The sequence below is a fragment of the Thamnophis elegans genome, chromosome 1 (genome assembly GCF_009769535.1).
Source record: "Thamnophis elegans isolate rThaEle1 chromosome 1, rThaEle1.pri, whole genome shotgun sequence".
NCBI classification, from domain to species: Eukaryota; Metazoa; Chordata; class Lepidosauria; order Squamata; family Colubridae; genus Thamnophis; species Thamnophis elegans.
The window spans coordinates 92,310,290-92,323,341 of record NC_045541.1 but is presented as its reverse complement, the minus strand read 5'-3'; the positions used below and the strand labels follow the sequence as shown (position 1 = coordinate 92,323,341).

At 38.6% G+C, this 13,052-nt stretch overlaps 2 protein-coding genes across 4 annotated transcripts in view; one reads left to right on the top strand and one right to left on the bottom strand.

Moving 5' to 3' along the window:
• IMMP1L (inner mitochondrial membrane peptidase subunit 1) overlaps window positions 1-10,934 on the bottom strand; it is a 40,282-nt gene extending 29,348 nt beyond the window's left edge. The window contains exon 1 of one of the 2 annotated variants that reach the window (XM_032226369.1): window positions 10,863-10,934. The gene's annotated coding sequence lies outside the window, so the exon portion shown is untranslated. Of the gene's footprint in view, window positions 1-9,617; window positions 9,659-10,862 lie in introns of those variants that run through there. The other variant, XM_032226378.1, reaches the window with a different exon arrangement.
• Window positions 10,935-11,014: 80 nt separating this feature from the next.
• ELP4 (elongator acetyltransferase complex subunit 4) overlaps window positions 11,015-13,052 on the top strand; it is a 139,265-nt gene continuing 137,227 nt past the window's right edge. For both annotated transcript variants that reach the window (XM_032224210.1, XM_032224218.1), the window contains exon 1: window positions 11,015-11,214. In XM_032224210.1, the coding sequence (XP_032080101.1) occupies window positions 11,037-11,214 (178 nt within the window). In that variant the 5' untranslated portion in view covers window positions 11,015-11,036. The remainder of the gene's footprint in view (window positions 11,215-13,052) is intronic.

Sequence of the window (13,052 nt, the reverse complement as noted above, 5' to 3'; positions counted from 1 at the left end):
CAGGGCTTAGGGTTCTCAATTAATTTTGAGAAGAGTACTCTCTCCCCATCCACCCGAATCCTACACCTGGGGGCGGTGATTGATTCCCGGTTGGGTCAAGTGTTTCTTTCCCTGGACCGCAGGTCCAGCTTGTTGAAGTTAATTAACAAGATCCAGAAGAATCGTTGTGTTCCTATAGCCCTTCTTTCCAGCTTGCTGGGAAAGTTCATCTCATGCATCAAAGTGGTCCCATGGGCGCGACTACATGCCAGGACGCTCCAATGGAGGCTGCTGCCATTATCAGAGGGCCGATTCCATCAACTCGACGCTCAAGGTACCAGCGACGCCCCAGGTGCTGATGTCTCTCAAGTGGTGGATGTCCCCAGCTTTGCTCAAGGGCTGCGAATTCAGGGAACAAGAGCGCCTCATACTGACAACGGACGCCAGCCTGTTTGGTTGGGGGACGAGCCTAGGCTCCCAGCTGGCACAGGGCCGGTGGTCAAAGAGCGACCTTCAACACAACATAAATTGGCTGGAGCTTCAGGCAGTCCACGTGCCCCCTCCAGGGCCACGGTCCCTCAAGTCCTGGATTTCTTCCAGGAGGGTCTGGACAAGGGCCTGTCCCTAGCCACAGTTAGGAGACAGTTGGCAGCACTGGCCATGGTGTTACCTGGGGAGAGGCCCACTCCGCTACCTCATTTGCCCTTAGTTAAGAGGTTCCTCAAGGGGGCAGCCCACCTCCGTCCACAGGTTTCCTACGTGGCACCTTCCCACGGTGCTACGGGCCCTTATGGCCGAGCCTTTTGAACCACTCTGGTTAGCCGGAAGCTCCTCACTTGTAAGGTTGTGTTCCTGGCGGCTATCACCTCGGATAGGTGAGTCTCGGAACTGGGGGCTCTCTCCTCCAGGGAGCATCTATGCACGTTTCACAATAACAGGGTAGTGCTACACTTGGACCCGGCTTTCCTGCCAAAGGTAAACACGGTCTTCCATCAGGTGCAGAAAGTGGTTCTTCCAGACTTCTGCCCAGACCTGACCAGGGAGCGGGAGCACAGTTGGCACTGTTTAGATGTAAAAAGGGCCTTTGATTTACCTAAGGCAGACAGAGGAGTTTTGTAGGTCTGAGGCTCTGTTTGTGTCATTCCAACCCTCCTCGCTAGGGAAGAGGGTCTCCCAGTCCACCATTAGCCGGTGGATCCGTCTGGCCATTGCCCTCACCTATGAGGCGCAGAACTTGCTGGTTCCGGCCGGCATCACGGCCCACTCCACTAGGAGCGCGGCAACCTCAGCGGCCTGGGCCTTCCAGGCCCCCATAGAAGACATCTGCAGGACAGCGACGTGGGCATCCCCGTCGCCCTTCATCTGGCACTACAGGCTGGATGCCTTCACATCTTCCGACGCAGCGTTCGGCCGCAGGGTCCTGCAACAGGTCCTGTCAGATCAGTTAGGCCCCACCCTTGGGACAAAACTTGGGTATGTCCCATCTCTGGACCATCCTGCAAACCCACTCTGGGAAATGACAGTTGGTCTTACCTGAACTGTTATTTTAAGAGGTGTTTGCAGGATGGGCCAGTTCCCACCCTAAGTTAGACAGTATTGGTGGAGGAGGTGTCTTCTTTGTGACTTGTTTTCAGGATCTTGGGAGCGCATACTGCATTGAAACTGGAGTCAGAGGAGAGGAGCCCAGAGGTGTGGCTTCAGCTTCAACCCAATCTCGAGGCCAATTGGCTGTGATAATACCATCTCTGGCCCATCCTGCAAACACATCTTAAAATAACAGTTCAGGTAAGACCAACTGTCATTCTAAGAAATATTGAAACATATACTGACTCTGAATTAGCATCACAAATGAATTAGCATCTCTGTCTGCTTGAATTTCCCTGAATGTTAACAGAGCATCTTGTAGCAAATGTCTTTTGGTTTATATACTTTTTCTCAGAAGAAGCTCCAAAGACAATCAGGTTTAATGGAATTTACTTATTCAATAAAACATGGAATGTTTAGAGTAACAGCAGACATACACACAAAGCAGATGCATTTATGTGACAATTAACAGGTGCATTTATGTGACAATTTACTAGTAGACTCCACTTTACTATATTTTTGAATAAGTAATAACAATTCAGTTTCCAAACATAAATAGATGAATACTGTGATATCCAGCCTCAGTTAATCCCCAGACATCTAAATCCATGAATAAAAATTCATCAGGTTTAAATACACTGAGCCTATTAAGCAAGAACAAAAGCATATGCACAAAAGAGCTTTTAATATATTTCAAAGCCCACAAGAGCCATGGTCTCATTAAAATTATAAATTACTCAAACACAGAATGAAAATTCAAACTGCAGTGCAGCTAAGCAGATTACAGAAAAGCCTACGTTCCATATGATAACACACCATGGCCTCCAAGATGAGGGCTTGAAACAAAAAAGGCCATCACTGGAGCTAGGGAAAACCACCTTGTGATCTCCACTTTCTGTTCAATGGATGGCAGCCAAGTAATATAATGATTACTCTGTCCATGCTGCTAAACTTGTTCAATGGCATAAAAGTGACACCATGCATTGTGAACTCAATGCTAATGTTTTGTGGCACTAATACAAAACTAACTACAATGTCTATAGTTTGTTCCAGTTTTATTTGCATGAAATAAAATTAATGGCAGCAAAACTATTAGTAAATCTTTTTTAAAAAATAAAACAGAGAAAAATGGCATAGCCAAGAATGTTAGACACAAGTGTATGAAAAATGTATAACTTATGTATAATTTATATTTGAATGTTTTATTACTTTGTAAGCTGCTCAGAGTCACCTCAAACCGCAAGATGGACAGTATATAAACTGAATGAATGAAAAAGTAAATACCGTATTTTTTGGAGTATAAGACACTCCGGACTTAAGATGCACTTTAGTTTTTGGGGAGGAAAACAAAAAAAAATTCTGCTTCTGCCTACCAGCATCCATCGGTAGTCATCTGGCTAGCATCCTTGCAGCAAACAGCAAACAGCCTGGTCAACTTCAGCGCGTTATCGCAGCCTGATTCAGCACAAGCAGCTGATTGGCAGTTGGCTCAGCCTCCCAGAATGTTCTAGGCTGCAGGGACTGCCACAGCCCATCCGCGCAATGCATTTTTGGCATCCGCACGGTCCATTTTAGACCCGTTCCAGGCTGCCGGGATCACCACAGAACATCGCCACTAATCGCCGCTGATCACTGCCTCCATGTGTTGTGTTTTCAGCCTCTGTGCATCATATTTTTGGTCTCCACACGCCCCGTTTTTGGCCTCCATGCATCGCATTTTCAGCCGGTTCCAGGTGGCAGGAATCGGTGGCAGCAGTCATCCCCACCACCTGGAACCAGCCAAAAATGCAATTCATGGAGGACAAAAACAGGGCCTGCAGAGGCCGAAAACGTGATGTGCGGAGGCCAAAAATGCAATATGCGGAGGCGGTGATGTACTGTGGCAATCCCTGCAGCCTGGAATGGGTCTAAAATGGGGAATGCAGAGGCTGAAAACACAATGCACAGAAGCTGAAAACAGCCGAAGGATTGGGGCCGGTGGGTAGGCAGGGCTTTGGCAACATTTGATGTATAAGACAGACAGACATTTCCACCCACTCTTTTTTTGGGGGGGGGGGGGAGTGTGTGTTATATTCTGAAAAATATGGTAAATAAAAGTTAATATTTCTGTTCTTAAAGGATCAAGCCCGTTATGAAGCAAATTAAGTGCAACCAATATTTTTACCAGTAGTTTATGTTTGAATATTATAGATCTGAACTAAAAAGCTGCAAACTATCTTTGAAACATTTATGAAATCAGAAAGGAAAAGGAAATTTATTGCAGCAATCCTCAATTAATCTCTCCAAAAATTAGGATTCAAGTAGAATTTGACTCTTCTCATATGTGTTTAAAGTTTTGAAAGATAATATAACCAAACACCATGAAGCAAATGGGGGTCACAATTAATGAAATGCTAATCTGAAGCACTACTGACTCTTTCCACAGATTTTCAAAATGTAAATGAAGAAGTGAAACAGGATTCACAGATGTTTCTTATTTTCAGTCAGCTGCACATGAAACACAAATGCAACCTGCGTCTTAGGATAAAATAGATAGGAACTGAAATTTGAACAATAACTTTATAAATAAATATTGAAATTATGACCCGCAAATCTCTATTCAATATTCAACCCTTTCAGAAGTCTTTGGAACAACCTCTTATCACAATTTTCTATAGTAATTAAGCTGAGGCATCTATAATTGAAATAATTATTAGTGCTCAGTACAATCTCAGAAATGCTTTATGTCCATACATGCTAAGAAGATTGAGAAGTATCATCCTTGACATTCTGAGCAACAAATTCAAAGAATCACTTCACTCACTTCATGGAGTGTTTTTGATCTACACCCTAGTAATTATATCCTCTTCCTATTTATCCTGCTCTGACGTCCAAACACTTGTATTTTTTCCTATCATATTTGCAACTGGGAGACAAAAACTAATGAACAATCTCATATATAGGATTCTTCAATTTCTCAAACTTGCATCCTAAACATTTTCATTTAAAAGCCTTCATCTAAAATTATGTAAATGGACTTATGCAAAACATTTCTTTCTTACTATCTCCCCCTTGCACAGAAGAGCTCCAAAGGCTCTTCAATGAACAGTGGTCTTCTAAGTTTCCTAACTTGTACAGCAGAGTCCCTCCAAATAACGTATGGGACAGGATACAAAATAACTTATAAAGAAACTATTTTCTATAAGAAATAACTACTACTTCTGCAAGAACAAATCAAAATTCAAGCCAGCATTTTGCCATGTAAAAAAAATAAAATTATATGTTACATTGAAGAGGTAAATTAATTTATATAGATAGATAGATAGATAGATAGATAGATAGATAGATAGATAGATAGATAGGGAGGGAGGGAGGGAGGGAGGGAGGGAGGGATGGATGGATGGATGGATGGATGGATGGATGGATGGATGGATGGATGGATGGAAATCTTGCAAGCTGAAGTCCAGAATATTTTGGCTGCAATCTTAAAAACCAAGGAGATGTAAACATTTTAATGGAAAGGGATACATTTGAAACTGCTTCAAAAAAGTGGATGGGGCCATAACACTAATGTGAGCTAGGACAAGTCCAAAGATGAAACTGATTTGAATTTTTGAATATTTTATGTAATTAAACCAATCAAAAGACTTTATAATGCATTTAAATGTTTTCTATTATTTTACATTTTATAATTTACTAGTAACTTTGTGGATGCTCTGATATCCAAATCTCAAGTAGGATACATTTTCTAAATATATCTTCTTAAACAAAAAAAAAAAATACATCCTATTTTAATTATTGTTACTTCATTCAGAATAAACTTTTTTTTAAGGTTAGGACTGCAATCCCCCCCCCCCCTGAAAGGTTCCTCCTTTCCTGAGGAACCAGGGCCTCAGGAAAGTGATAATTTGTCAATGGTTCTTTTGAAAGATATGAATATAACAGAACACACTAATCTATATAGAACTAAAACTCTCACTTGGTAATCCTCTATTGGCTGAAATGCAGCATCATAGGGCAAAACTTATCAAGAAAGGTACCTCAAATCAGCTAACTTAGAATAAAGAGCCACTTTTCATCTTCGTTAAAAAAAATCAAAGATATTTTATATACTGAAAACCTGCCTGATGGTGCTTATTTCCATGTATACATGCTATAAAGGAGTACCAAGCTCCTGGAGTTAACAAGAAAAGCATCAATGTATACTCTTTTTTTTTTTGCAAGAAATTTTAATTTTTATTAAACAAACAACATACACACAAAAAAAATCATCATCATATACAGCATGTCGTTTGGTTACAAGTGTTTTTGCACCCATATTCTCAAATAGCATTTACAATCACAAATTTTTCATCTAGTATAACTAAATACCTCACTTTCATTGTACAATATATATTCAATTACAATTATTATTATTTTTTTCCAATAAACCTGGTTCCATTACATTCTTGATTGTCTATTTAATAACAGTGTATCTTTATATAATCACAATCAATGTATACTCCTGTCAGTTATTATACATTCTCTTCTAAGTAGCTAATATCTGTATGTTAAAAGAGCAACTTGAAACAATGCAATTATTAACAAACAACAATTGAAAACTATCACATTTCAAAATACAAAGAAATCTTATGCTAAACTCCACTGCAATCAGACAACAATTTGGCTACTGCAAATAAAAACAGAATCCACTAAGGTTCAAAATTCTTTAGTGAATTTTGACCAAATTATCCCTGAATGATGACCAGATAATCGAGTTAAATGATACAATTTAACATTAGCTAATATGCTTCAATATCTAGCAAAGGAGGTCACCACTATGTCATATCACATCATGTTTCCTCAACTATGTTATCCACTTTAAGATTTAGAATAATAAAATAAATGTTTTGATGGTTTATAGCAGCAATGATTTCACAATCTGAATATTCAAATTATCTTTTTTTTTCCACTCCCAAGTTAGACACTTGAAGTTTCTATAGAAATGAATTGAGGGCTATTTTTATGTTCTTAACCAACCTAAAGAGAAATACCAAATTATTATATCCATTAAGAAATAAATTTCACTAAATGTAAAGGATCTCAACTACGGGTAACCTAAAACTGTTGGACTTTCAGTTAGTATTAGCCATTAGAAAAGTTAATTACATTATCCTTGGCTAGAATCCAATCAATTCTGAAAAGTACCAATTCTTACAAGATATTTTTCAACACCAAAAATTTAACTTTCTACTTGTTTGAATCTGATATGAATATTCAATTATTCTATTATTAAATTCCTGGTAATAACAGTATGCATTTCCTTTTGTGTTCCTTTTTAAAATTCAGGCAGCTTTTAACATTCAGCAATAATTATTTTAATGTATGCTCTCTGTTATTCTCTGGGATGATTCCCAGAAAGACCCATCTCCACAATACTATCTATTCTTTGTACAATATGGCTGAAATCCATAGTCCTAGAAATGAGATGAAAGCTATCATGTGTGTCCAGGGAACTTTAACTTTCCATAGTAAATTGTAGGCTAATTTTCCTCATACACAATACTTATGTATACTTACAAAGGAGTGGAACCATAATAATGAAACTGATGTTATTTACATAAGTATTATTCAAGGAACTATTACTTATAATAAAAAAATAATTATGCTGCAGCCTTAACATTCACATCATTGAAGCAACTTTCTGCATAATGTGTTATTATTCAATTAATGTGACATTGAAGAAAATTAGGTTTTAAGGAGCATTATTCTAATATCAGAGTATACAGTTGTATACAAGTGTGCTAGATCAAAACTGAGGATCTATCATTTCTTAAGCTATAATTCTATACCTTTTTTTGGCTGTAATCATATTGATTTGGGAAAAATCTATTGTGTATGTGGAACTATTACAATTACTATTATTACTGAATGTCTTCTATATGACTTATGGCATTTTATAATAATTTATAATTTCTAAGAATAATGCAAAAAAATGGAAGAACTGGAAGAATATTTTTTATTACAAGCATTTCTAGACCACATTCCCTGAAGAATTTTTGGCAATTTACAATAAAAATAAAAATATTATCTATAATCTATCAAAAACAATAAGGAGCTGTCTGATCATAAAAACATTCCACAGCAATGATCCTTCTAATACTTGTTTAAACAGCCCAATATTCTACTACTTTGCAGAAGATCAACAGGAAGTATGCCAAACATAATTCTGGGGGTGAGAAGTTCTGTAATGTGGAAGACATTAGAAAGGATTTCATATCACTTTGAATATTTTCAGAGATGGAATCTTCCCTGTAGATATATAGACTTGACAGATTCTATGTTTGAATAACAAATTCTCAGGTGTCATTACAGAACTAACTGAACTACTAAAGAGATGGAAAGCCCTCTGCCAGAATCTGAGCTCAGCTAGCTGAAGCTACTCTCTGCATTCAAGGATGTTTGGAATTTCAAATTACTACATAGACATTTCTTTGCAGAGTTAAAACTTTCAGGGAAAAGTGGTTTTAAGCACAGCATCTTCTAAAATATTAAAGAGATATGTCAAAACTACACTTTCCATCTAAATTTACCATCTTTAAAACCTGCTATTTGCTTGTGAGTATACTGTAACAGGTTTAGGAAATATTTATTTAAGGGGCACATTCACCCTGGAAAAAGCCACAGAGATCTATAATCTACGGCAGGTGGGACATCTTTCTTTTCTTCCTCATAGTGTTTCCACACTTGCAAAATAAAAATGCAGCAATCAAAGCAATCCTAAAATTTGGAAGGAAATTGTCCTATCAGAGCTACTGCTACTGTAAAGCAAATTCCAGAGTGAGGCTAGTTTATTCAATTCTTAATTCTTAAAGAGAGGAATCAAACATTCACCTCATGGCACTTGCAATATCTTGAAACATCCTAGATTCTTCTAAGCATTGTCATTACAAAGGGGCTTTCAGAAAATTAAGCTGCTCATTCTGTTTTTAGAAAGAACTTAGCGAGGCTTACAGAAAGGCCTATCTGAATTTATTCCATAGCCACAGTCACTAAATTAAATTGAATTTATATTATTTAGATATAAACTTGCTCTTATTAGTGAAATATACCTGTATAAGAGTTGCTAAACCATCAGATTCAGTAATCTGAATTTTATATTCATTAAATATATTTTTTCAGGTTGAGACATTTTGTAAATCTTTGGCAGTGAACTTTTATATAAAATTGTGATTAGTTTATAGGGACACAAGAATAAACTGCTTTTTAAATAGTTTAAGGTAATACAATTATCTGATATATGTATAATTTTAATGCAGTAAGATATTTGCTGAAAACTAATGCTTAAAGGAAATGAGTTATAGACATAAAAGGGATACACTTCATAATTTATGGAAATTGGGATATCTGATTTTTATATCCTGTTTGTCTCGTTTGTTTTTGTATTGTCCCCTTCCCCATGTGTTTGTTCGCCGCCCTGAGTCCCCCCGGGAATAGGGCGGCATACAAGTATAATACAAATACAAATATAGAAAGTTCTTGTGTTTCTAGAAAATAAAATATATTTTCAGTGCTCATTCCTAATCATATACAGGCAAACTGAAGGTTTCTGGTCTATTTCTTTCCAGCTATTCCTCAGTAGAATTAATCTTTCCCACCAGATACCAATCAGCCCATTAATGGTGTGCTAGTTGTACTACAATTTGTTTTGTTAAAAAAAAATCAGTGATGCTATCCAGCTGATCAGCACAAAGATAATTATCTACTCATCAGGAAAGACAAACTACTGAGGTACAATTCATGTTAGGATTATATACTATGGGTAAATCCATGGATGAATATTATGGATAAACAGATATATGCTATGCTAATCTTAAAACATAGATTCAACAGGGTAATTTAAGCAACATCTTCCATTAGCTGCAGACATCATATACAATGATCAAGGACAAGACTTAAGATCTGTATTAATATTTTAAGATATGACCGTCCAGATGAAAAATATAGCTCTACTCTTATTTGGCTGATGTATCACAACTTGAGAACTTTTTTTCTTGAAGTAAAAACATGTTTAGTACAATAAAATAGATACATACACTACAATATTCCTTGTTCCACTTCAAATGCTGCCAGCTTACAAAAAGCCTTAGCAAACAGCAGTGACTGTAAACAGATGGGTTAAATGTCATTTAGCATTCTGCTATGTATATTACTTTTATATACTGTAAAGCAAAGCAGATAAAGGATAGAGATGATCAACAAATACGTATTTTTGCTATGGGTAGTTATGATGAAAGAGTGTGCATATACGTGCACACACAAGCAGCATAATTTGTGAATACCTACTTGACATTAACAATAAATCAAACCCAATTGACAATTTCATTTTGTAAATACAATATTCCTAAAAAGTACATAAAGGTCATAAGAAACAATCAGTCTTCCTTACAAGGTTCCAACTGTTTGAATCACTTCATTAGTAGGTTACCACATGAGAGGCAAGAATCAATTCTTCAATTAAGAAGCAGTACATTTCTTATACAACACATTAGAATGCCTGTTTAAACAAAGCTGTGCTTGATAAATAATATTCTTCTTTTTTCTCCCTGTAGTGCCTCAAACCAGCTTTTTGGCAACAAGGTATCATATCAATACAGGTAACAGGCTACCTGAAGGTTACCAGTTCATTAAAAATTCACCTGACTATGAAATAAGTTAAAGTGTATAAACTGTATACATAGCAAAAAAATAATCATTCAAAGCTGCTGGGGTAGAATAAGGTGTTTGTTTTATTTTAATTTTGCAATCTTGCTACCCAACACACGTATCCTCCAAGAAATCTCTGCAGAGCTTTTCCAACGAAGTCCCCTCATATATTCTTAAACTGACCTCGCTAATATTCTCATTTGCATATTTTAAAAAAAATCAGCGCTTCGTTTCTCTTTTAGACCAACGATAGAAAGGAACTAGGCTTTCGATTGCCGCCAGGCAGCCCCATCCTGTGCATGCCTCTCTATTCCCAGGTAAAGTACATGTACGGTTCAAGCTTTGCAAATTAAGTTCTCTCAACAACTCGTCCTCCACAGGGACGAAGTAACGAAGCTGCCTCGTTCTCAAGGGCGGAGAATTTTTATTCCGTTACAACCGACAGCCCGAAGAGGGTCCCCTCTGGCCCTGCACACGGGAGGATGCTTCCCCGCATAAGTACAAAAAAAAAGCACCCTTCCTTACGTCCTCCCCCAACGGAGTCGAATCACTGCTTGCCGTTCTTAGCAAAGGGCCCAAAAGGCGTCTCGGACGCCTTATTTAAAAAAAAAAAACAGATAAAACAACCCACTCACCTTCTTGGACCACAGTCAGAGGACTGGATACTCCTCTCTCTTTTTACCGGCTAGAAAGGAAGCATCTCCGCCTGCCAACAATCGCTCTTCCCATTGGCTCGGCGGGTGCTGCGCGACACGCCTCCCCCCCCTCCACGCTCGTCTCTTTTTCCTGTCAACCGAGCAGAAGCTAAGATGGCGGACTTAGCGACCGAGGGACTGGCGCGGAGGGAAAGGGCTACGACGAGTTTCCAAAGGAAAGTGCCGGATGGCGGCGGGGGCCGCTTGGCCGTGCTGCCAGGAACCCGGCCGTCGGTACGACACGGTCAGCTCCTGCTTTCCACCGGCGTCCCTTCTCTGGACTCTGTTTTAGGTTGGTTGCTGACAGCGCTGCCCAATCTTTCGTAGTCCCGGTTCCCCCCGGGATCTCGCATTTTACCTGCTGTAAAGGTAGTGGAGCAACTTCAGAGGCTTGAGAGAGAGGCAGGGACGGGAAGCTACTTCTGATTTCTCCGCGTGGTGGAAGGTATAGTCCCTTCTCCTGCGGGGCGGAATTCCCACGCCGTCTGCTTCTTCGGATGGGGTGGGGAAGCGGTGCACTTTGCACAACGCCCGGCTTCCCCGCTCAGCAAACTTCTGAATTTTGGGAGAGCGGAGATTTAAAAGTATAAAAAAAAGTTGTGCCTTGTAAAGGACGTGCGAGAACCGGAACCCAGATGCTGTCCTGGGCCACTGCCTCTCTCTCTGCTTTTGAACGACGCGCAGCAAAGCTTAATAAATGGGCTGCTACTTCGCTCTGTATCTCTGGATGGATGCTGTACTATAGGTAGTCCTCGACTTACGACCACAATGGAGCCCAAAATTTCTGTCGTTAGGTGAGACATTTGTTAAGTGCATTTTGCCTTAACAAATGTCTCACTTAACGTGCTTGTTGCACTTAACAACTATGGCAAGAAATGTTGTAAAATGATATTTTACGACATTTCTTGCCATAGTTGTTAAGTGAATCACCGCAGTTGATAACTTAGTAACCTGGTTGTTATTTGAATCTGGCCTCCCCATTGACTTTGCTTATCAGAAGGTTGCAGAAAGAGATCTGCAACAGTCATGAGAATGAGCCAGTTGCCAAGCATCTGAATTTTCATCATGTGATCTTGGGGATGCTTGCAAAGATTGTAAATATGAAAAACTCTCATAAGTCACTTTTTCAGTGACGTTGTAACTTTGAATGGTCACTAAATGAATTGTTGGAAGTCGAGGACTACTTGTACTAGACTTGCATGTAGCCTGAGGTTTATGACATAGGCAAGTCAACTGCAGATCACTGCAGTGGTTCCAGGCAGCTGTATTTTGCATATTTTGAATTTCAGAGGAGTTGTAGGAGTGTATACCAGTGTCAACCCAGAGGCTTTGGCTCAACTTAATTTACATATCAGAATTAACATGGGAGGACCTAATGCTTAAAAAATTGGGTTGGGATGGCTGCTTTAGGAGGGTGGATGTATATCGTGAACCAGAAGATGATTTACTTTCTATGGATATTTTTACAGACTCCATAAAGAGAATGTTTCTTGTTTCATAATAGAGTTTTACGAACATCAACTTAAAAATTAATGGAGCTTAAAACTAAATGCCTGATTAATTGAAATACCTAATTGGGGGTGGGAGGAGGGTTAATAGAAGATATTTTGAAAGATTTTTTAACATAAATACAATAATGTTTATATTTAACAGTAAAGCTTCTACCTAGAAGTATACAGTATCCCATTCATTGCAGAGATTTTCAAAATTCTGTTGAAGCTCTTGTTAAAAATCCTGCTCATTCCTCTTATTTAAACATAAAGTTGTTTAAAGTGCACCAAATCTTTGAAATGTAATATATGCTTAAGTTTGAAAATAAAAGATTCTTTCAGCATGGGTTCCTCAATAAGTGCTAGATAAATGTACTTTTTTAATGAAAAGAATGCTAATTATAGAATCTTAAGAATTGGGGGGCTCCTTGGAGATCAGCTGGTCTTACCCACCCCTCCCAGTGAAGAAATCCAAAGTACTCAGGTAGTCATCCTGTACAACTACAGTTGAACCCAAAATTTATGTTGACAAGTGAGAAATTTGTTAAATGAACTTTGCACCATTTTACGACCTTTCTTTCCATAGTTGCTAAGTGTATCACTGCAGCTGTTAAGATAGTAACATGGTTCTTAAGTGAAT